Source organism: Planococcus citri, chromosome 2, assembly GCF_950023065.1.
Source record: "Planococcus citri chromosome 2, ihPlaCitr1.1, whole genome shotgun sequence".
NCBI lineage: Eukaryota > Metazoa > Arthropoda > Insecta > Hemiptera > Pseudococcidae > Planococcus > Planococcus citri.
Window position 1 is genome coordinate 22519672 of NC_088678.1, and position 24030 is coordinate 22543701.

Consider the following 24030-nt stretch of genomic DNA (forward strand, 5'->3'; position numbering starts at 1 on the left):
CACCTTCATCTGCGATGTAAACTTCGTGGTTTTTGCAGTCGAATCATTTATTGAGTTCATTCGTGCTTTGTAATTGTATTTAGAAAATTGTAAAATCATGTACATTGATAAAACGATTACACATCGAAAAAAAAGTAAAGTACGCACTGGCGTGGGTATGGTCAACAAGTTGATTCATTTCCAGGAATGAATAATGAAACGCAACTTTCGTCTCATGACCTTTATGACCAATTACGTCTCACATAACCTATGTGACCGACAGGGGCGTAGCAAGCGGGGGGGTTGGGGGGTACGGTACCCCCCCGGCAGGTTTGAAAACTTAAAAAGTTGGCATTTTTGAGTTTACGAGGATGAAAATTCCAAAATTATAACTTTTCAATTAATCATTAGTTGAAAAGTTGGCGTTTTTGACTCAGTGTCTGATATTACAATTAAGTATTTTTGATTTGCCAACTGAGTACTTGAGAATTGGAAACTCAAAATTGCCAACTTTTCAAGGAAATTATTCGTTTTGTTCGAAAATCGAAAATTTTCATTTATTTTGTTTGCTTTGTTTGCTTAAAAAGTTGGAATTTATTAATTGAGTATACGAGAGAACTAAAACCAACAGAATCAACGCCATTTTAAATTTAATTCGGCTATTCATATTCTAAATTTGCCAACTGATGCAAGCATGATACAATACCTGAGGACTCAGTTGGCAAATTGGTCAATAATGTTTTACCTACTAAGTTGGCAAATTTATACTTGACTCATTTTTTCATTTGCCTATTCATTTTTTCAAGTAGGTAATACAATTATTGTGATAGCACTTTATGCTATTTTAGTTTTTAAAAGGTACACATTTTCAAAAGCTTTCTTTTTCAAAGTATTTGTTAGTTAACATTTTCTAGAAAAATATTGCGAGAATTTGAAAAATGCAAAGATTAGAAAAATGATTTTTTATCATCAAAAATTATGTTCTTCGGTTTTTTGTGTTACCTACAAATTGTTAAAAGCTTTTGCCCTCGCTTCGCTCGGGCCATTTGCATTTCTTTTTCGTGATTCTAAATTTCTGCAAAAATATTAGGTAGGTAAGTCTCGAATTTGAGAAATATCAAGATTGGAAGATATCATTTTTTATCTTTGAAAAATGACGTTTTTCAGACTCTCAAGTTAAAAAATTTTGCAAGCTTTTGCCCTCGCTTTGCTCGGGCCAATTCCATTTCGTTTTTTGTTTAAGCTCTTAAAATGAAATTACTCCCCAATTATGCATAAAAGTTTGAATAAAATTACGTTATGTAATTTTCAATTTTTTTAAATTTCCCGTACTTAATGTGAAGTAAAACATTGTGTCAAATACATACAAAAATTGGGAAGCAAATCGGTTTTATTTGAGCGAATTTTCGAAAAATGATTGTAGAAGGGGGATGAGTATAGTAGGTACCTATGGTAAAAGTGTTGATAAATAATCGATTTTGCAGTTGGCATTTTCAACATTTCAAAGTTGGCATTTCTTAGAATTTACCCCCCTTGTAAAATCACTTTGCTACGCCCCTGGTGACCGATGACCATTCGTGTCTACAGACGATTCCTTTTGTCTTCATATTGTAATTTCCACAAAATTATGCAAACTTCAATCATCAAAAAATGAAACTCCGTCTCAATGGAAAACTTCAACTTTATTTTGTACGCGTATAAACATCCAAAATTTGATTTCAGAATCTTAGAAAAAATAAACACACTTAAAAACTAGAATAGCACTAATATCACATAAAAATTTCGCTGGTGTAAAACACATGCCTACCTACTTAAAAAATAAAAATAAACTCGTCATGTTTCGGAGTTCATGGGACAAAACCTTAACACGCTATAATTGAACACGTTATTAAGTCGAACTCAACATACAAAAAAACATCTCATCAGATCACATTTTCAGTTCACGTGTTTCTATCTTTTAAATCGCGTATTCCATATTCAACTTACAATAATAAAAATTGGTAATATTGAAATGGGCACAAACGTTACTGAACTTTTTAACGCTTCTAAATAAGAATAACTTGACCTAGGTATTTTAAAAATCAGCGTTAAAAAGCTCTTATTGGTATAGGTAATTTCAAGTACATATTAGCTGCTAATGAAAATGAACACCGCTGCTACTACTAACTACTACCACTCTACCTATGAGCTGCGGTGGTTACAGGCACCGGAAGCATGAAAAATCAACGAGATCGTAGTTAAATTAGTACATGGAAAACAAACAAACAAAAAAAATCTAAACGTGAACGTATAGTAGGTGTACTAAAACCTACAGACTCGATAATAAAAAAAAACAAACAAAGAACGAGACTATCACAAAAATAATAAAAAGTATTCCTATAACTAGATAAAAAAATGCATATTGTAATAAACAGGAACAATGAAAAACGTAGATATGATTCGTGAAAAAACAAAAGAAAAAAATAATGGAAAATTAAGGTAAAAAAAGCGAATCTTATAAGTATAATGAGAAAGAGGTAAGTAAGTAAGAGTTAAGGCGCTATAGTCAAGTCTTTAAAAAAGTCACCGATTTGTTTAACAGTCTTCAACATTTTATTATTCTTGGCGTGCTTTAGCTTATTTAGTTCGTATTCGTATTCGACTAAACGTTTCTCGAACAGTTCTGTAAAATAGGACATTTAAAATAATTATTATCACATTAATATTGACCACATACTATAAAAATAATCGAATTATCGAGATTACGTTTCAATGTCTGGCAAGAGTGCCAAGCCAAGCTAATGGTAGTTTCTCTTCGATTCTAATAAAAAAATGTATGATGCAGCTCCCTCCCCTTCGCAAAACTCAAATCGTTTCAACTTTTCGATTTTTGGCGAATTTTTGAAAATTAGAACAATCCCCTTCCCTCCCTCCCTCTTCCCAGCTTCTGTCAATCCAACTAATTAGGTAGATTTTTAGTGAGTTTTTGAACATTTGAAAAAAAAACAATTTTAAAAGAGAAATTACCATAAATTTTGAAACGAAGAATCCAGTAAAATTGATGAAAATATATTCTCCACAAAAAATATGGATTTTAGAAAATCTGGTCGAATTTCACACCAGAATAAATACCTCCCTCAAATTTGCTAAAATGGTGGACTTTTTTAAAATTGAACAATTTTAGAATAGATAGCAACCAAATTTTCAGCTGTTGCACGTGATTTTTCAGGTCTTTAGAAGAATTTGAAAATAACATAGAAAATTCAAAATCTCGCCACAGTCTCCAAAGCTGTTGAAAAGGACGAAATCTTATACACAAGGAGATAAAGATTTATTCGTTTGGTCGAGAAAGTCTTTCATTTGAAAAAATTGTCAATTGAAAACAAAAACTGATGATTTTTGAATTTTCAACAATTTTCAAAAAATAAAAAAATAAATACAAAGAGTTTTGGAACATGTTTTCCTAAAACTAATTTCAATGAAATAAGGACTGAAAAGTTTAACTCTACAAACCAAATAAAAACATGACATTTCACAACTTGAGACTGTACTAGAGCCTTCTGCACGTTAATGGGGAAAAAATATGAAAAATGAAAAATTTTCTGTTTGGAGGCGGATTTTTGAAACTTGCGAGAATTATAGGATCTTACAAGGGAACCTCTTGAGGTGTCACACTCTGATTTGAACGAGACCGCAATTTTTGGAAAGAGCATAGTCTAAAACCCCCAAAACCAAATTTTTAGCTGCCCACGATAATTTTTCGATTTTTGGCGAATTTTTGAAAACTCATAATTGACTGTTTTTGGCGATTTATACTTTTTTTAAAAAAGTACGTACTTGATCAATAAAAATGGTCAAAATAATTCCCAAAACTAATATCAATCAGCCAAATCCAAATTTCACCATTTCCAGCCGTTCTGGAGCCTCCAGCGCGATTTTTCAATTTCTCCAGAATTTTGAATTTGCTCCAGAAGACGTGAGTATGAAGTTGGGTGGCTAAGAATCGAGTTGTATGTTACACACGACCCGTTTAACGAGTTAATCCACATTTGAGCCGGTTTTGAGAGTGACACCTCAAAAGTGGCTTTTTGATCAGCTTTTTTCAAAATTAAAAAATCAAAAGTTTTCCATTTGTGTGGAATTTTTGAAATTCACGCGAATCGCTGCATTTTGTCCAAAACCAACCCCCCCAAACCCAAATTTTATAATTTTCAGTCATTCTGGAGCCTCCAGCGCGATTTTTCAATTTCTCCAGAATTTTGAATTTGCTCCAGAAGGCGTGAATATGAAGTTGGGCAACTAAAAATCGAGTTGTATACTACACTCGACCTGTTCAACGAGTTTATCCACATTTGAGCCGATTTTGAGAGTGACACCTCAAAGGTGGCTTTTTGACCAGCTTTTTTCAAAAATTAAAAAATCCAAAAAATCAAAAGTTTCCCGTTTCAGGGTTGCTAACAAAATTTCTCGGAAGAAATGCAGTACTTTTGCAGTACTTTTTGCAGTACTTTTTGCAGTACCTTGTTTTTTTAATCCAGCTTACACCGACCCCCCCCAAAAAAAATCTTTTTGAAACAGTTGGAATTAAGCAGTAATTTTTTAGTTTACATGGAAAAACTTGTTAATTTCAGTTTGTTTTCAGTTTTCAGTTTTCAGTTTCAGCTTTCATATCTTGAGGTTCAAAAATTTTTTTAAAAAAGAATTCCATTTTTTCAGGAGTTTTCAAACACTAATTTGCCACTTGGCAGCAAAAACTTGAAATTTCAAACGCTAAAATTATGAAGAAATCCGAATAAGTTGAATTTTATAATTTGTAATAAGGGTATATATTCATAGCCTATCATGACTGAAAAAAAATCGTTTTCATTTTTCAATTTTTAGGGGCCTTAAACATAAAAACTTTATCATTTTGAAAAAAAATAAAATAATAACCATAAAAGTAAACAAGTTGAAAATTCCTGTTTTGATAAATGAAAGAACACGGTTTTTTATAGGAAGAGATTGATTTTTTTGGCTTTCAAAATTTTCGTATTTCGAGCAATAAAAAAAAATTTTTTTCATGTGAGGAGTTTATTTTTGATTCAAACATCTTTTTGAGTTTGAATGATGGATTTTTAGAAAGTTTGATTTTGTAAAAAAAAAACCAATAGACCTAGAAATTCAGAAAAAGAGAAACTGCATTCGTCAGCCCGAGCGAAGCGAGGGCGAAAAATTCTTAAAATGTGCTATTCAAGTCTCACAAAAGTTGGTAATTAAACCTCTTTATTAAGACTAAAAATTTTCAAAATTTATTGACATTGACGAGTCCCAACACGATCAGCACATTTGGGAAAATTTGCTGACTTTTTATAATTTGACAACTTTGGGTAGGTGGTCCGTTGGAAAAATTAAAAGGTATACATAGATGAAAACTGACCAAACATAATGTGATTTTTATGAGTTTTTTTAAAATTGAGAAATATGAAATGAAAACCAAAATATTGCCCGAGCAAAGTGAGGGCGAAAAAAAATTTTGTGGAATTTTGTTTGAAAAATAGTGGTTTTTAACCATTTTAAGCACAATTTTCACCAAAAACTGAAATGAGTTTGAGAAAAAATGCAGTACTTTTCAGGCAAAATGCAGTACTTTACAGTACTTGCAGTACCGAGGATTTCAATGCAGTACTTTTACAGTACTTGCAGTACCTGCAGTACCTGTTAGACACCCTGCGTTTGAGTGGAAATTTTTGAAATTCACGCGAATCGCTTCATTTTGTCCAAAACCAACCCTCCAAAATCCAAATTTCACAATTTCCAGCCATTCTGGAGCCTCCAGCGCGATTTTTCAATTTATCCAGAATTTTGAATTTGCTCCAGAAGGCGTGAATATGCAGTTGGGCAGCTAAAAATCGAGTTCTGTATTGTACTCGACCTGTTTAACGAGTTTGTCTACATTTGAGCCGATTTTGGGAGTGACACCTCAAGAGTGGTTTTTTGACCAGCTTTTTTCAAAATGAAAAAATCCAAAAAATCAAAAGATAACCGTTTGCGAGGAAATTTTTGAAATTTGTGCGAATCGCTGTATTTTTTCAAGAACCAATCCCCCGGAGCGCAAATTCTACCATTTTCAGCCGTTTTGGAGCGAGAGTGACACCTCAAAAAACCACTCTTGGGGTGTCACTCTCAAAATCGGCTCAAATGTGGATAAACTCGTTAAACAGGTCGAGTGTAATATAGTTACAACTCGATTTTTAGCTGCCTAACTTCATATTCACGCCTTCTGGAGCAAATTCAAAATTCTGGAGAAATTGAAACATCGCGCTGGAGGCTCCAGAATGGCTGTAAATGGTAAAATTTGGATTTGGGTAATTAATATTAGTTATGGGACTTATTTTGAACATTTTTATTGGTCAAGTACGTACTTTTTTTTTAAAATGCATAAATCGCCAAAAACAGTCAATTTTGAATTTTCAAAAATTCGCCAAAAATCGTAAAATGAACTTGGGCAGCTGAAAATCTGGTTTTGGGGGTTTTAGACTATACTCTTTCCAAAAATCGCGGTCCCGTTCAAATCGGAGTGTGACACCTCAAGAGGTTCCCTTGTTAGCTATAACCAAACTCCCAGATCCCAATTTTACCATTTCCAGCATTTTCAAAACCTCCAGCGCAATTTTTGATTTTTCCAAAATTTTTTGGATTTGTTCAGAAAGCGACGAAATACGAGTACATTTGATCACCCAAAACTCGAGTTATGGTTTTTTCTTAAACCTATTTAACGAGTTCATTCAAATTAATTGAGGCGATTTCCAGGCAGACACCTTGAACGTTTTTTTGACTAGCAATGTTCGATTATTCGTACTTCACTCCATAGAAATACGGCCAAAAAGCACTCGAGACTCAATTGGAAATTTTTCAAAAATGGATAAATTCGCTTAACAGATCGAAAATTAATCATGATTCGATTTTTTAGCAGTCCGAATCAATTTCCTCGCGTTTCGGAGATATGTATTCAAAAATCCTGGAAAAATCCAAAATCGCGTAGAAGGCTTTAGAATGGCAGGATTCGGTTTTGAGGAGTTGATATCAGCATTAGAACTGATTTTCACCATATTTACTCGAAAAGTAGTTACCTACCTACACTTGAAAAAGAAGAAAAACACAAATTTCATAAAATAATCATTTCTGAATTTTAAAAAATTGACCAAAAATCAAAAAAACAATTTGGATACTTAATATTTTGGTTATGAGAATTTTAGACCACGGTTTTTTCAAAAATTTCATTCCCCTTTAATTTGTAGATTGATATCTCGACTCTCGAATAGTTTCTTTGCGAGATTAAATTACACTTACTTCTGGATTCGGTAGAATACGAGTGAGTTTCTACGAAAGCTGAAAACGCAGCAGTTTCCACAAACCATTCCAAAAACATACGAATCGAATGAGTCGTAGTAATTCTCAAAAATGCTTCTTTCTAAAAAAAATCATACACAGAAAAAAACGTAGGTACGTATAAATAAACTCCACTACATCGAGACACGATCGTGACATATACAATTATACATACTTGAATCGTCATCCTCTGATCTAAATTACCGCGAATTATATAACGTCTGTAATTATTAAGCAATTCTACGAATAATCTGGTGAACGCTTCGCAAGCTAATAAGTTATTTGTTTGAGTTTCGGACGAATGAGCCAACTGCAGAGCGTTTTTCAAACCTATGGTTAGATGCTTTGGTAAAATGGACTGTTCATCGCCTACTTTCTTCAGTACTTTTTGTTCGTCGATATCTACCACGATAACCTGCGACATTATTTAAACATTCGAATTAAAATTCATCTTCTACCTGAGTAAATTAAATTCGAAATATGTAAATTCAAACTGAAATATTTTACTTGTTGAATATTATTCATGGTAGGTAAAATTTGCGAGTTATCGGTGGGTTTAAGTAGGCCGATCAGATATGGAGTTGGTGCTTCGCACAGGTCATTAATCGATATAACAGTCGACGGGACAACGGTAATTAACGTATGCTGCCATTCAAACGGTAATAGAGCTGTTTGCAATCCTTCGATGCACGATGAAAGTTTACTAAGGAAGAAAAAAAAACCAAAGTAACCATAAATTCTACTACCTATCCTATTTTTTCATACACAAGTTACCTATTTTTCTACATACCTAATTGACGAACTTAATAAAATGACTTTTCTTTCCAGCAACATACTGGAAAAAATTAACAGAAACACGTTCACTTTCATGTACTCCAACGTTCTAGCTAAATTCAAGTCTTCCAATCTGGAATCGGATGATCTCTTGATAATCAGCTCATGGGCTTCTTCGATTCTGAATTAAAATCATCAACTTCGTCAGTAAGTAACTCAATTTCACTCAATAACAATAAGATGAAAATGAAACATGAAAACTTACGACTGTTCGACAGAAGGATGAACTACGATTCCTCCACCTAAAGTGGGAAATCTTGTACCGTATAGTTCTCTAACAAAGCTGAAGAACTCCACTTCTGTTTTTCCATGTCTGGCTTCGACTTCTTCCAGAATCTTTACAAAATAAGTTCACGTTTAGATTTTCGAGATTGAAAAAATATGGTAATTGATAATGAAAGAATTATTGCTTACCCTGAAGTAGAACTCATTAGCTTTATGAGAAGACAGAATACAGTACGATAAAGGCAATAAAGCTGTTCCTCCTTCTGGTCTGAGTCTGATGCAATAGACATACTTCCTTTGACCACCTTCGGTAGTGACTGTAACTGTGTAATATCTGTTGCTGTTATTCTGATCATCTTCTGGGGCATCCATCTCGATATCGTTACTCCATTCGTGAGCGTCGGGAAAACATAGATGCTCTATGCATTGTGGCACATTAGTCTGTAAACATAACCTTGGTATTATTTTACCCACATAAAATAGCGAACCTATTCGATTCGTTTTGTTTTACGAGTTGAAATACTAAATGGCAGTGTTACCATGTGTTCGAGAAATACTAACATTAGCGGGGTATTTCATTTTGATATATGGCACTTTGTTATTGGAGGTATCCAAATTCAATCCAATCAACAGTAAACATTCGAATAAATGTTTGTAATCGGAAAATTGAGCGTGTATGCTTTGTTGACGCGATACTGTTTTTAAGGCTATCTTTTGTACGTATCCTTTGCGCAACAACGTTACTTGGTCGCATTGTGCTAGACAGATAATAAAACGTAAACAACGTCGCAATAACCGGTCAAGATTTAAAACAAATATCATCTTATTTACGATTTTTAAAAAGAATAGAATTATTACGACCGAGATAAAATATTCAAAGTAACTAGTACACATGATCGATTTTTCCACGCACTTATTCAGAACTGATCGATTAACAGAACGTTTCGGCACTCTGGTTTGCCTTCTTCAGCGGCAGTAACAAGACTAAATAGAAATACATTACACAAAATATACAAATACGCAAAGTACAGAGATGAATAACAGAGATGAATAGGCAGTTAGAGATAAAATAGACGATACGAGACTACAATAGACAATACTGAAACACACCAACCTAACCTATAATGAGTCGGTAAATATCATTAAAATTAGACAAATCCGTCCTGAAATTGATAGAATTTTCAGACTGATTGATGAAAATGCATTCAAGAATACGTCTTTTCAGGGTGTTTTCTTTCAAAAGCCAGGATTTTGGTGGTGTCAAAATCAAAATTAATCTATAAACGGACGGTTAATCGATCATTTCTGAATAAATGCGTGAAAAATCGGTCACGCGTGCTACTTATCTACGATGAAAAACAAGATAGCAATAATAAGGAAAGTGTTTAATTAATGACTCGATACAGAAAAGGATCTATTAATACAATATCGTTAACGTATATGCGTAGTAAATGCGCATAATTTAAATATACCTGTGTGATGACACTCTTTCTCAGATCCGTCCATTTCATCATTAGAGATTCCTAACTCAGTATCGTCTCCAGCATCAGATCTTTTTAAAGATTTACCGTAGGCTTCGTTCATCCAAATTTTAATCTGTAAAATTTACCATTCACAGGTTAGATTTTTAGAAGAGGGGCCTGCATAAGGATCACTTTCACCCCCTGCCGATCCTCCGGGACAACTCTTTTCATAAAGGGGGAGTCCTAAGGAACATTTCTAGCCCTTGTCCTCAAAAAAAAAAGAGGCCCAACTCACAAAGAGCAGGCAAAAATTCATCACCTGTTAAAATTTCAAGTGTTAAAATGTCTTTTTCGATTTTGGTGAATTTTCAAAAATCAAATTTTGGCCAAAATGTGAGAAAAAAATCAAAATTTTACCAAATTGACCTAGAAAGCTGAAATTTGTGATATACTCTATTTTCTACCTGCCAAATCGATTGGAAATTGTTTCAGTCCGTTTTGAGTAGTTCTGAAACCTCCAGCAGATTTTTGAAACTCGAAATTCTCACAAAATTTCATCAAAATGGAGTTGGAAAGCCGAAATTAATGCTGCAAACTAATTTCAATACGATGTGAAGTCGACTGCAAGTAAATTTCAAGATGTTTTGGAGCCTCCAGCAATTTTTTGAAAATTACTAGAGCCTCCAGTAAACTTTTGAAACTGGGGAAATTTCATCAAAATGGAGATGGAAAGTTGAAATTAACTATGCACTCCAATTTTAACACCCCCTGAAGACGACTTCAGGTGGGTTCAAGTAATTTTTGAGCCTCCAGTTACTTTTTTGAAAGGTATCATGGCGTTTTTAGGAGAATTGAAATTTCCAAAAAGTAGCTGGAAGCTTCAAAACTATGTGAAACCACCAAGCAGTCATCTTCATATTATTGTATTGAAATTGATGAAATTTTGGGGAAATTTCAAGTTTAGAAAATCTACTGGAGGCTCCAGTAATTTTCAAAAAATCGCTGGAGGCTCCAAAACGACTTGAAATTCACCTGCAGTCCACTTCATGACGTATTGAAATTGGTTTGCAGAATTAATTTCGGCTTTACAACTCCATTTTGATAAAATTTTGGAGAAATTTCAAGTTTCAAAAATTTACTGGAGGCTCCAATAATTTTTAAAAAATTGCTGGAGGCTCCAAAACGACTTGAAATTTACCTGAAGTCGACTTCGTAGCGTATTGAAATTAGTTTGCAGCATTAATTTCGGCTTTCCAACTCCATTTGATGAAATTTTGTGAGAATTTCGAGTTTCAAAAATCTGCTGGAGGCTCCAGAACTGTTCAAAACGGTTTGAAACAGTTTCCAATCGATTTGGCAGGTCGAAAATAGGGTATATCCCAAATTTCAGTTTTCTAGGTCAATTTGGTAAAATTTTGATTTTTTCTCACATTTTAGCCAAAATTTGATTTTTTTAAAATCCACCAAAAATCGAAAAAGGCACTTTAGCACTTGAAATTTTAACAGGTGATGAATTGTTGCCTGCTCTTTCGATCTACCTTTGTACGGTTTAAAAAATGTTATGCCAGTCCTATGTTGGAACTCAAAATCTGCGATTTCGGCCGACCTGTCAATCAAAATGGCCGCCATTTTGTAAGTAGGGTCACTTTTTTTTTAGGACAAAGGCTAGAAATGTTCCTAAGGACTCCCCCTTTAAGAAAAAAGTTGTCCCGGAGGATCGGCAGGGGGGTGCAACTGATCCTTATGCGAGCTCCCCGACTATTTAGAAAGCGAGAGTTGGTTATTTCATAACAATATCGAATCGTACTTTATTTTCCATGGTGGGATCGTTGAATACGTTCGTGGCGGTTTTCCTGTCATGCCCGTGATTTGGTTTATCGAAAGTATCAGCGATGCTTCTGACGGATTTCTTATCACTTTCAGTTTCATTCAAACGTGCTAATTCGCTGGAATTGATTATCGTCTCGATCGGTGTCGACTGCGAACATAAATTAACGAATAATTTACAAACAATGTTTACCGTTTACTTGACTCACATGCTCAGTTCGAAATTAAACAAAGAAATTACGTTATTTATTTCCAAGGTTTAATTACTTACTGCATTCGAATTTAGGACTTACCATGTAATATAGTTTGGAATCTGCGACTGCTTGGCCGGACGAAGCATTCAAAATAATATCCGGATCTTCGTAAATATGATCGAAACTTTTACGCGAACTGATTGCAGCATTCGAAGGCTTAAAGCACGTGCTAGCGTTCTTAGAATACACATCGTTATCACCAGGTGACGTACAATGCGAGGTAGAGCCAAAACACGACATGTTCGCGTCGCGCCTTTTAATCGTGTCTTGACCTTTGTCGATACTTTTCTCTTTTATATCCATCTTCATATTCCCTTCTTTCAAAGCGAATGCGTTTTCTTGATGTTTCATCAGAGCGTTTTCTATTTTTTGCAACATTATCTCGGATTCGGTTTTAGAACGCAATAACTTAGGCATTTTATCGTAACGATCTTCGGTCTGATTATTGATTTTACCATAATTACCACATGGTCTCGAATCACAATTAATTTTAGACCCATTCAACGTTTCCGCCATTCCGGTCGAGATAAAAGTACGAGGTGGTTTCTTGGGCGGAGGACCTGGCGGTAAAGGGGTACTCAGCACTCGTTTCAACGTATCCGATAATTCGTCGTAGATGTCCGATTTTTCGACCATATTTGGTGTAGATCTTTGTTTAAATAGCGGACCCGATTCGCTGGGCTTTGCTGATCCGAATTCATTGGATATTTTAGGCGATTTCGATAACCTTTTCGGTGATTTATCCACTTTGGCGTACAGAACTTCGAAACTATCTCGTTTCGTTGAATTTGGCTTCTGATTCATAAACAGCTTCAATTCGCTGATATTCTGTTTCTTGAGTTTATCAACGTCAAGGTTGATCAAGGATTCGGTTTTAAACGGTTTGTTTTCTTTTACATCGTCTACATCGCGTTTCACGCTGATCGATGGGTCTTTGAAATCGTCCAGTTTATTAAACAGATGAACTCTGCTGGTAACTAGAGAATCTGCGGATTTGCTTATAAAATCGTGCTTATCTACGTTACGTGTGGGAACTTTATCTTTACGGAAGGCCGGAGTACGTTTTATGTGGGCTCGATGATTCATTAATAACGCTTCTTGACTGTTGGTGGTTTTAGCGGCGGCAGCCTTGCTGGGTATGATTTCATCGTTGGTGATCTTCGGATCTTTGAACTGAGTATTCAAATGTGATGCACCTTCGAATCTTTCCTTGATGTTTTTCACGCGATTTAAGTCATCCATAACATACTACGTGACGGTCATGGTTTGAAAACAAGTGTATTCGCGGAACCTTACTCAACGATTGTGATGCTTTACCATTATTCACGCCTCCACTACCGAACAGTTATTTCTACGTTTTATGACTGTTTTATTAAAAAAATTATGTCGTTTGTCAACAAAAATTTGGCGAATATGAAAAATGGAGAAGGGGAGTAAATAAAAAATTTTTGATATCGCTGTTCAAAATTTTGATGTGGAAAAAATGAGACTTGGATACATTTTTCATTTGTGAATTTTTCAACTGAAATCAAATTAAATGAGATTGTGTTGGTCATAAAAGCTCTGCGTATCATTATAAAGCGTTTAAAATATCAAACTTTTTCTCTAAAAGCTTTTTACAAAAATAAATGAACTTTAATTCAAAATTAAAGTATCAACACTTTCAAGCTTTCAAAAAAATTCAAAAACTTCAACTTTTTGGCTTCGGACGTTGCGGATTTCATTTGTTTTGAATCGTTCGAATAATCGATTTTATAAATCGATTTAGGTCTGTGTGTGATGTTGGCAAAGGGGTGAGAAGGGTGGAGAAATTTGTGTTTACTGATTATTTTTTTGATTACAACACCCGGAATAAATTTAAATTCGTGAAATTTTTAATTAAATGCCAAATTTATTCTATTTTCAATCTTTCATAGGGTAAATATTTTCATTCAACGATCATGGATGATGATTTCGAAGATGACAAGCCTTGGGAAGGCGAAACAGCTGATGCAGAGGTGAGCTATTCTGTTCGTAGAACTATCCTGAATTTCAATATTTTGCGAATATTTCTTCGTTTTTTCACTCATTTTAATCACTTTGTTATTTCTCGCAGTCGGACGATGGATTGGAAGAGAATCCTCAACTTGTGCTTAGCGAATGTCTGGAAAAATTCAGCACTCCTGATTATATTATGGAACCTGGAATATTTCTGCAACTGAAAAGGTTTCCTATAAGATAATTTTTTTGAAAGCGATGTATCGTTCGATTGATCTTCATATGTGTAATTTCAACAGATATTTCCAAGCTGGTGGTAATCCAGAAACTGTAATCGATCTTCTGTCTGATAACTATAAAGCTGTCGCTCAAATGACTAACTTGATCGCAGACTGGTTGATTCTAGCTGGTAACGTAATCTATGTTATCCTGGAATGTAAATTGAAACATTTTATTCAACAATTCGTGTTCTTTCAGGCATGGAAATCACAGAAGTCCAAGCTATGGTGGAAAATCACTTGAAGGAAATGATCTTGAAATCTTTCGACCCTAAAAAAGCAGATACTATTTTCACAGAGGAGGGAAAGGTTGTAATTTTAGATTTGTGTTCGAAGTAATTTTCTTGGAATACGTAGAACTAACGTATTTTTATTTCAGACTCCATCTTGGTTACCTGAAATGATCGAACATCCTACTTGGCGTTCTCTAATTTATCGTTTGGCCGAAGAATATCCCGATTGTTTGATGTTGAATTTCACCATAAAGTTGATATCGGATGCTGGATTTCAAGCCGAAATTACCAGCATATCGACCGCTGCTCAACAAATGGAAGTATTTTCGAGCGTTTTGAAAACATCGATAACCAATTTCTTGCAGGCTTCTCACGACGAACAGAATAAATATATTGAAGAGTGTGCCGTAAGTTATGATCTCAAATAATATCAGCGTTGAACATAATCATCTGTATTATTGTATTATTCATTTACATCGTTTCTGTTTCAGAAAATGGTTTGCCATGGGCAACATACATACGTTTATAGCTCGGTTTTATTACAAGTTCTATCATCCGAGTATAGAGGAGGTATAAATATCAAAAGATTGCAACAAGAGATTTCCAAATGTGCTCAAAAAAAGTAAATCGATGTCCTCTAAACACATTTTTTAAATTTTTTTAGGCATTTTGTTCATAATTTTGTTGTTTTCTTTTTAAAGGAACGATATCACTGCTATTACAATGGCGTTGAATGGTGCTGCAAACTATCCGCAAGCGTGCCAGGCTTTATCATCTATGTTATCTCGTAATACGTTAAATCCGGCCGATATTACGGTTTTATTCAGAAACTACTCGACAGCTGATCCTCCGCCGATCGATCTCATCAGAATACCTCAATTTTTAGGTAAAACTTGACGAGTACCGAATGATTTCATCTAGCGAGTTTCTTTGTTATCGTTGTATTCTTGTTGCAGAACTACTCGTTGACAGTTTATTCAAACCAGGAGTAAAACTGAACCCTGAGCATAAACCAAAATACATCTATTTGCTAGCTTATGCTGCCAGTGTGTACGAAATATCGTCTAGTAAAAAACCTGGCATGAGGAAAAGTATCAACAAAGACGAATTGAAATCAACTACCCAAGCCATTGATAAAGTTCACACGATATGTTACAATAATAAGGGATCTACCGAATTAATCGCCGAAATCACTACCCTGTTTCAATACATAAGGTAAGCCGAAGTGAAAACGATAATATGTATCAAAATATTGAAAAAGAATTATAATATCTTTCTTGTTGATAGATTTCCGGTCGTTTCTATCGGTATTATTCGTTGGGTCGAATGCACGGTAATGGAACCGAGCTACTTTAAATTATGCACTGAGCATACTCCGACCCATTTAGCTTTATTAGACGAAGTCGTAGCGTGTCATCCATTATTGCATTTAACAGTCCTGCGAATTTTTATCGTTCTGTTTGAATCAAAACAGCACGATTTAGATGTTCTTGTCCAGGTATATTATTTATTTACTAAACAGCCTTGTGGTTTTCGTTTTATTATTCGAAAAATTACTCAATGTAGTACATATTATTTTACAGCTCGAGATAAGGAAAATGTTATTGGATAGGATGGTCAATTTATTATGTAGTGGGTGCGTTGTACCTGTTGTGAAATATATTCAACAATGTTGGCAACGTGGAGACACCGATATTAGTTTAATTCGATATTTCGTCACTGAAGTACGTACTTTGCTTTAAATTCGGGTAAAATATGAATCCTACGTTAGATCAGTAAGTATTAATGAAATATTTTTAAAGGTTCTGGAAGCTATATCACCTCCATACTCGGCTGAATTCGTGAATTTATTTTTACCCATTGTAGAAAATGATGAAATCACAGGTACTATGAGATGTTGTGAAGGGGACACTGATCCTGTTTCAGAATTTATTGGTAAGTTCAAGTTCATAAAATAAAATAAAAAAATTGAATGATACTGAGTGTATTAATGATGTTTAATATGTTTCAGTGCATTGCAAGGGTATGATTATGTGATGTTCGATGGAAGAATTTTTTCTTTTCAATTTGTATATTTTTTTATGTTTTTTTTAATAATGTATCGTGTTGATAAATTAAGCTTCATTAAAAATGTTGCTTATCATGTTGTGGTTTTTTTTTTACAGATGACCTGATTTTATTAAAACGTTTTTCTCCGAATTTATGTTATACTCGCAACCTTGAAAAAAAACTTACTTTGTAACCTCACATTTTTCATGTTTTCGTAGGTCTTAAACATATTATGCCAATTGATGGGATATGAATTTCTAGATAGTGCATTGATAATGCAGTTTATCATCTTTATAGGTTTTCCCAATCTCTTGCGGTGAAAATTTAAAAAAAAAATAGATAATTAGGTATTATGTGTTTAAATTGGAGCAACAGTTGGATGATATTTGATACGGTTAATGCTCGTATTTTGAAAAAGTGGTTGTTCAAATAATTCTCTCTAAAATCATTGGTGCGATGAAAGGAGTAATTTTGTTGTTAGTTACAAGTTTTGTTTTCTCTTTAGCCTTTTCTCCTAAGCACAGATTCAGCAGAAGAGCAAATGTTGGTTTCAATTCAAGTTTAAAGAATCCAGATTTCGCGCCACACGAGCACCATTTCTTGCAGAAATTGGATCACTTCCACTTGGAAAATGATCAGAAATGGATTCAAGTACGTTATACTAGCACAATTTTCTTCTGTGATTCTAACATCACGTAAAATTTTCATGTTCAGTAGGTATATGTACCTGCCTATTGTCTACGTTGAAAGATTATAAGCATCATTGATGGCTACATTATCGATGACGTTGGAATTGGAAATGAATTTAATAAAATTACATCGTACAGCGATTTAATGAATTGAAAATATTATTGAAAGCAAAATACAAACTTAAGAATAGTAATTCGCCTTCCACCGTAGAATCGGCAACTTTTCTAACTCTAAATGTAATTCTTTTATACCTACCATTCTACTTTAAAAAAAAAATTAATTTACAGCGTTATTGGACCTATCCTACGTACTACAAAAAAGGCGGACCAGCGTTTCTATTCATCAACGGAGAATGGTCAGTGAAAATTAACTGGACCATAGGATACGCTGAACATTGGGTATCTTATGCAAAAGACCTGAACGCTTATTGTTTCTCATTGGAGCATCGTTTTTATGGCGAAAGCTGGCCAGCAAAGTAATCAGAACGCATATTCAACAATTACTTCAACTATAAATCTATGTTGAACTTTGAACTTATTTAAATTTATCGAACTGTATTTTTTGTAGAGAGAATATGGGTTACCTGAGTACTCAACAAGCATTAGCAGATATTGCAAATTTCATACAAGGAGTAACCGAGGAATTTAAACTGCCTAAAGATATAAACTGGATTGTGTTTGGATGTTCGTATGCGGGTATGTTGGCGACATGGGCTCGACTGAAATATCCTCATCTGATTCATGGAGCTGTTGCTTCAAGTGCACCACTTTTAGCGAAAGTGGATTTTGGAGGTAACTATAAACTACCTACTGATACACATGTTGTTTTATCATACAATAATTCCTACACTTATATATGTATGTGTTGTCTTGAATCTTTTTCAAAGAATATTATCAAGTTGTGGAGCAATCGTTAAAAGCTCACAATCCGAAGTGCGTCGAAAATATTAAATTGGCCACTACAGAAATTAATCGTATGCTAAATCACAGCGATGGTCGACAAAATATCGCAAATGCGTTTCAGTGAGTATCGATTCAAAAGATAGTACCTAGCTACCTACCTACCATTACGAAGATTTCTGAAAACTCGACTTCTGTTCTTATGTTTTGTGTCTTTGCCTACAGCTTTTGCAGTGATCGACCAAAAGATATAACTGAAAGCGTAGAAAATTTATTCTCGGATTTGGCAGCCATTCTTTCCGAAGCAGTTCAATACAACGATACTTCGGAAATTTCCATTCCAATCGTCTGTGACATTATGATGAACCATAATGGTTCAAAGGTAGGGTGTAGGCTACTCCGCTACCTACGTATTGATATCTGCTGCTTTCAGCTCGGATATTTTTCTTTATCTGACAATGTACCTGACTTTTTCTTCTGAAATAGATGTTCATAATACCTATCCAAATTAAAATTTTGTGAAAAAGCTGCCCTAGTATTTTTGCAAGCGTAATTTTATCGAAAATTTCTCTCGACCACCTCTAAAAAATCCTGGATGCTTTATTGGAAGATGAAGCCACCTTTTTTCTATTTCGGATATTTTACCTATGTACTTCAATTGAACAACCTGCACCCGGGTGTCACATCGGATTTATTCCTTACTTATCTCTATTAAAATTCTTGTATAAATTACATTACCTATACAAGTAGATACCACGGAAAATTTCAATTGTAATTTTTTTTAGATTCAGGCCTTCGCTGAACTTAGAAAGTTATACATGCGATTAGATATCGATAATGAAGACGACTCCAAGGAAAGCAGTAAGTCAATTAATATGTATGATACATTTGCCAAGTAGAAAATTGAAAAATCAAAATATTGTCACCATGCTTGTTTCAGAAACATGGGACTATCAAATATGCTCGGAATTTGGCTATTTCCAAAGTTCTTCTCAAACAACCGGTCTATTTGCCGGAGACCATTTTCCAGCAAAAAGTCTTCTCAAGGAGAAATGTGAACAGTTTTTTGGTCCTCAGTAAGTTTTTAAACATGGTACCTATTTATTTGATACCTACTCGATGTTTTAAAAAGTTTGTATTTTTTTTTTTTTTTCAAGTTTTAGCATCGAGAATTTACACGAGAGAATTCATCATACAAATATGATTTATGGCGGATTAGACATTAACGTTGGGAATGTCATATTTGTTCACGGATCACTCGATCCATGGCACGTGCTAGGCCTTCATACGAGAAAAAATGAATCTTTATACAAAACAGTTTTTATCAAAGGTATGCGTGAGTTTGTTTCTTATTCTCTTTCTTGTTTCCTCAATGATTTCTTTTTTTCTTATTGAGTAGGTATAGATGTGCTTTCTGATTTGTGAGTCTATTAGTCTATAGGTATACTTTATACACCGGGTGTATCGTAACGAACTGCCCTTCTTCAAACTTGTGAGTAGGCAATTCATGCCGAGTACAAATAAGTATACTTGCCTAATGGCCAGGGAGCCCGCATAAGGATCAATTGCACCCCCCTGCCGATTCTCCGGGACAACTTTTTTCTTAAAGGGTGAGTCCTAAGGAACATTTCTAGCCATTGTCCTCAAAAAAAAGTGGCCCTACTTACAAGATGGCGGCCATTTTGATTGACAGGTCAGCCGAAATCGCAGATTTTGCGTTCCAACATGGGCATAAAAATTTTTAAACCGTAGAGAGGTAGATCGAAAGAGCAGGCAAAAATTCATCACCTGTCCAAATTTCAAGTAGTAAAGTGCCTTTTTCGATTTTTGGTGAATTTTCAATTAAAATCAAATTTTGGCCAAAATGTGAGAAAAAATCAAAATTTTACCAAATTGACCTAGAAAGCTGAAATTTGCGATATATCCTATTTTCGACCTGCCAAATAGATTGGAAACAGTTTCAAACCGTTTTGAGCAATTTTGGAACCTCCAGCAGATTTTTGAAACTCGAAATTCCTACAAAATTTCATCAAATAGAATTGGAAAGCCGAAATTAATTCTGCAAACTAATTTCAACCGCTATGAAGTCGACTGCAGGTAAATTTCAAATCGTTTTGGTGCCTCCAGCAATTTTTTGAAGAATACTGGAGCCTCCAGTAAATTTTTGAAAATTTGAAATTTCCCCAAAATTTTATCAAATGGAGATGGAAAGCTGAAATTAACTATGCGCTCCAATTTTAACATCCTTTGAAGACGACTTCAGCTGGGTTCAAGTCTTTTTGGAGCCTCCAGTGAATTTTTGAAAGGTTTCATGGCGTCTTTAGGAGAATTGAAATTTCCAAAAAGTAGCTCGAAGCTTCAAAACCACTTGAAACCACCATGCGTAAATTTCTGCTTGCTAACCTCATTTGATGAAATTTTGGGAAAACTTCAAGTTTCAAAAATCTACTGGAGGCTCCAGTAATTTTCAAAAAGTCGCTGGAGGCTCCAAAATGACTTGAACCAACCTGAAGTCGTCTTCAGAGGGTGTTAAAATTGAAGTGCATATTCACATTGGTCCATTTTTCTCAAAAAAATTCCCCATTTATGAAAAGGTTTAAAAATCTTCCTTACAAAGAACGGATCTTTTTTAATTTTAAAAAAAATCATCAAAATCTTAAAAATGAACATATATACTTAAGTAGGTAGGTACCTGAAATTTTGGTTACATGGATTTTAAGACATGTTCATTCGATTTAGCTTGATTTCTTTAAAATGGGAAAGTGATGAGCTCATAAGATTCCCTTGTCAAGATGAGTTGCCATACTTACCAGTCTAAAGAAAGGTCATTCGTTACGGTACACCCTGTATAAATATTAATAATACGAATATTACGTAATTATGAACTTAATTACGTTTGTTTTGTTCAATTCTCAGGAGCTTCGCATTGCGCTGATGTGCTTCCACCCGCAGATAACGATATCGAAGCATTGAAAAACGCTCGCAAAGAAATATTAGACACATTAAAAGGCTGGTTACGAAAAAAGTCAACATGATATTTTTTTCTGATTTGAAATTTGTTTTCTAGATTATTAGAAAATTGAAATAATTATTGAGAATAAAGCTGTAGGTATCAGGTACCTTACGTTCAGTATGTGTGTTTTTTTTTTTTTTTTTTTTTGAATGCTGATGGAAGTGATTGAAGGATCAATGAATAGAACAGTAGAACAAGAATGTGTTCATGGGATCACTTTGTACAAAATTAATTAAAAATTAAATTTCTCTGGAACGGTTGAATCAATTTTGATCAAATTTGATTTCGCCATCATCATCGTGTTCCAAAAGCTCAAAGCTTCCAAGTTTATCGAGCGACAACATTTTTTAGAACTCATTTCCTAGAAAATCGCTGAACCGATTTTGATGAAACTTGAAATCTCATTAGGCCTGCACGATTCCTACAAAGAACTTATACGACCCTCAATTTTTGGTGAATCGTTCTCGCTAAAGTATTTATTTAGTTTCCTTCCACTACAGAGAACCATTCGCCAATTAACGAATCGATCAATTCTTTAATTCATGAATCAATTCGTTCGCAAATGAATCACTTATACGAATCAATTCGTTCGCGAATGATTCACAAAAAGTAATTTGATTCGTTCGTGAATGATTCACCAAAAATTGAGTAAATGAATCGATTCGTTCGCGAACGAGTCACTTAAACAAATCAATTCGTTCGCAAATGATTCATCAAAAATTGAGTAATTCAATTCGTTCGTGAATGATTCACCAAAAGTTGAGTAAACGAATTGATTCGTTCGCGAACGAGTCACTTATACGAATCAATTCGTGAGTGAGTGATTCATCAAAAATTGACTAAATTGAGTAAATGAATCGATTCGTTCGTGAACGAGTCGCTTATACGAATCGATTCGTTCGCGAATGATTCATCAAAAATTGAGTAATTCAATTCGTTTGTGAATGATTCACCAAAAGTTGAGTAAATGAATTGATTCGTTCGCGAACGAGTCACTTATACGAATCAATTCGTTCGTGAGTGATTCATCAAAAATTGTCAAAATTGAGTAAATGAATCGATTTGTTCGTGAACGAGTCGCTTATACAAACTGATTCGTTCGCGAATGATTCATCGAAAATTGAGTAAATGAATCGATTCGTTCGCGAACGAGTCGCTTATACGAATCGATTCGTTCACGAACGAGTCACTTATACAAATCAATTCGTTCGCGAATGATTCATCAAAAATTGAGTAATTCAATTCGTTCGTGAATGATTCACCAAAAATTGAGTAAATGAATCGATTCATTCGCGAACGAATCAGTCATACGAATCAATTCGTTCGTGAATGATTTATCAAAAATTGAGTACATGAATCGATTCGTTCGCGAATGAGTCCCTTATACGAATCGATTCGTTCGCGAATGATTCACCTAGAAATCAATCAGTTTGTTCAATCGCCAATCGGTTGTGAATGATTCGATTCGATTCGATTTGATTCACTTCGCTTCAAATGATATCAATTTCTAAGTATACAATAGTTTCACAAAAACCGAATAATCGAAAATTAATTGATCCGTTTGTGAATGATTCACCAATAAATCAAACAATTTATTTTATCGCCAATCGTTCGCAAATGGTTCGATTCCATTATAAACAGATCAATTATATAGGTACTGTACAAAATATGTTTCAAAAAAAGTGAATCAATTCGTTCGTAAAAGATTTTTATTTGAAGAAAAGTCGGTCTTAATACCACGCTATAAATGCGTGAGTTTTTTTCTTGATTGTTTTTTTTTCTACTCTCTCTCTCACTTGAAATTCAAACATTTCCGCAAAATCTTAAATTTCTAAAATAGAAGCAACTTTGGAATTTTTTCAATAATAATCATGAAGTCTAAATGATGTACATACCTACTTGTTTACGCTATTTTTCGTTTTAATACCTAATTTTCTTCCTTGCTTTGAACGCCGAGGAAAAATTATTTTCTAAAAAGCTCTATTATTAGTCATCCATTGTATGAAAAAAGTAACCTGATAAAATGATGAGATGGTCTACATTTCGAATTAAATTTGTTCAAACTACGCGACAATGGGAAAAAACATTCGAGCTTTTCGTCAACTTATGACGTTTAAATTCATGTAAATTTATGGAATTTTATGAGATGTTCACAAAATGAGATATGTACTGTTCTGATAATTTATTATAACCTAACGTTCAAATCACATGAAAGGCAATATTCAATCCAACTTCTTGGATGAAATTGAATTCGGACAATTATTTAGTCATTACATTATATGGTCATTGTTCACAAGGTTGAATTGATGCAAACTGCAAATATCTACACATCCTTTGATAAAATCAAATCCGGTCTTCTTGAAAATTTAACTTTATCTGAGATCGGTACATTCATCGGTAAATACGTTCAATTTATCTAACATATCCTGCAAATTTAAAACTCATTTGATGTGCTTTTCAAATGGATAGGTACCTATGTATAAGTACACGTGTAACGGTGTGAGTACATATTTCCTTGTACGATTCGAATCAGGTACCCTCCTATTTAGAAACGTTAAAAAATACAATTACTAAACTACCTGTAGGTACCTACTACCTACCTAGTAATCGTAAATTCGATGAAATTTTCCTCTACTTATCTCGTGATCAAAGTCATCATTTCAATTGAATTCCTCCCATATAAAATAGGTACCTACATATTTTATGATTGTCGTTTGTCAATTTAATAACTTCGCAAAACGCATCCGTAGATAAATGAATATTACTGTGTAAATTATAATTTTAATTTGGGGAACTAATATGTTCTTTTTTCTAAATTGTAAATTCATATCAACTTTTTCTCGTTCAGTTATCTGATTTCCTTTTATGTAGCAACGATGACTCAAAAAATGAAGCGGAATTGACGTGTAGGGTGTCCTTTGATAGGTACCTATATAAACGAATTCTATAGTTTTTAATCGTT

General features: G+C 34.1%; 3 protein-coding genes across 3 annotated transcripts; 2 read left to right on the forward strand and 1 right to left on the reverse strand.

Annotated features, from left to right (window-relative positions):
• Positions 1–1642: 1642 nt before the first annotated feature.
• LOC135835065 (DENN domain-containing protein 2B-like) lies at positions 1643–13344 on the reverse strand. The gene is made up of 11 exons (XM_065349130.1): positions 11969–13344; positions 11656–11826; positions 9858–9981; positions 8947–9143; positions 8575–8826; positions 8366–8496; positions 8117–8281; positions 7834–8029; positions 7502–7741; positions 7288–7408; positions 1643–2641 (listed from the first exon to the last, which is right to left on the reverse strand). The coding sequence occupies exons 1-11, from the start codon at positions 13169–13171 to the stop codon at positions 2511–2513; spliced, it is 2931 nt and encodes a 976-aa protein (XP_065205202.1). The 5' UTR covers positions 13172–13344; the 3' UTR covers positions 1643–2510.
• Positions 13345–13735: 391 nt separating this feature from the next.
• On the forward strand, positions 13736–16560 carry TH1 (negative elongation factor complex member TH1). Its single transcript, XM_065349133.1, has 12 exons — positions 13736–13926; positions 14025–14134; positions 14206–14315; positions 14384–14493; positions 14564–14824; positions 14909–15039; positions 15119–15303; positions 15374–15632; positions 15705–15915; positions 16001–16141; positions 16220–16352; positions 16429–16560. The coding sequence occupies exons 1-12, from the start codon at positions 13870–13872 to the stop codon at positions 16452–16454; spliced, it is 1734 nt and encodes a 577-aa protein (XP_065205205.1). The 5' UTR covers positions 13736–13869; the 3' UTR covers positions 16455–16560.
• A 65-nt stretch (positions 16561–16625) lies between these two features.
• LOC135835067 (putative serine protease K12H4.7) lies at positions 16626–21189 on the forward strand. The gene is made up of 9 exons (XM_065349134.1): positions 16626–17117; positions 17444–17631; positions 17724–17947; positions 18043–18178; positions 18281–18437; positions 18841–18916; positions 18996–19131; positions 19213–19385; positions 20972–21189. The coding sequence occupies exons 1-9, from the start codon at positions 16923–16925 to the stop codon at positions 21088–21090; spliced, it is 1404 nt and encodes a 467-aa protein (XP_065205206.1). The 5' UTR covers positions 16626–16922; the 3' UTR covers positions 21091–21189.
• The last annotated feature ends 2841 nt before the right edge of the window (positions 21190–24030 follow it).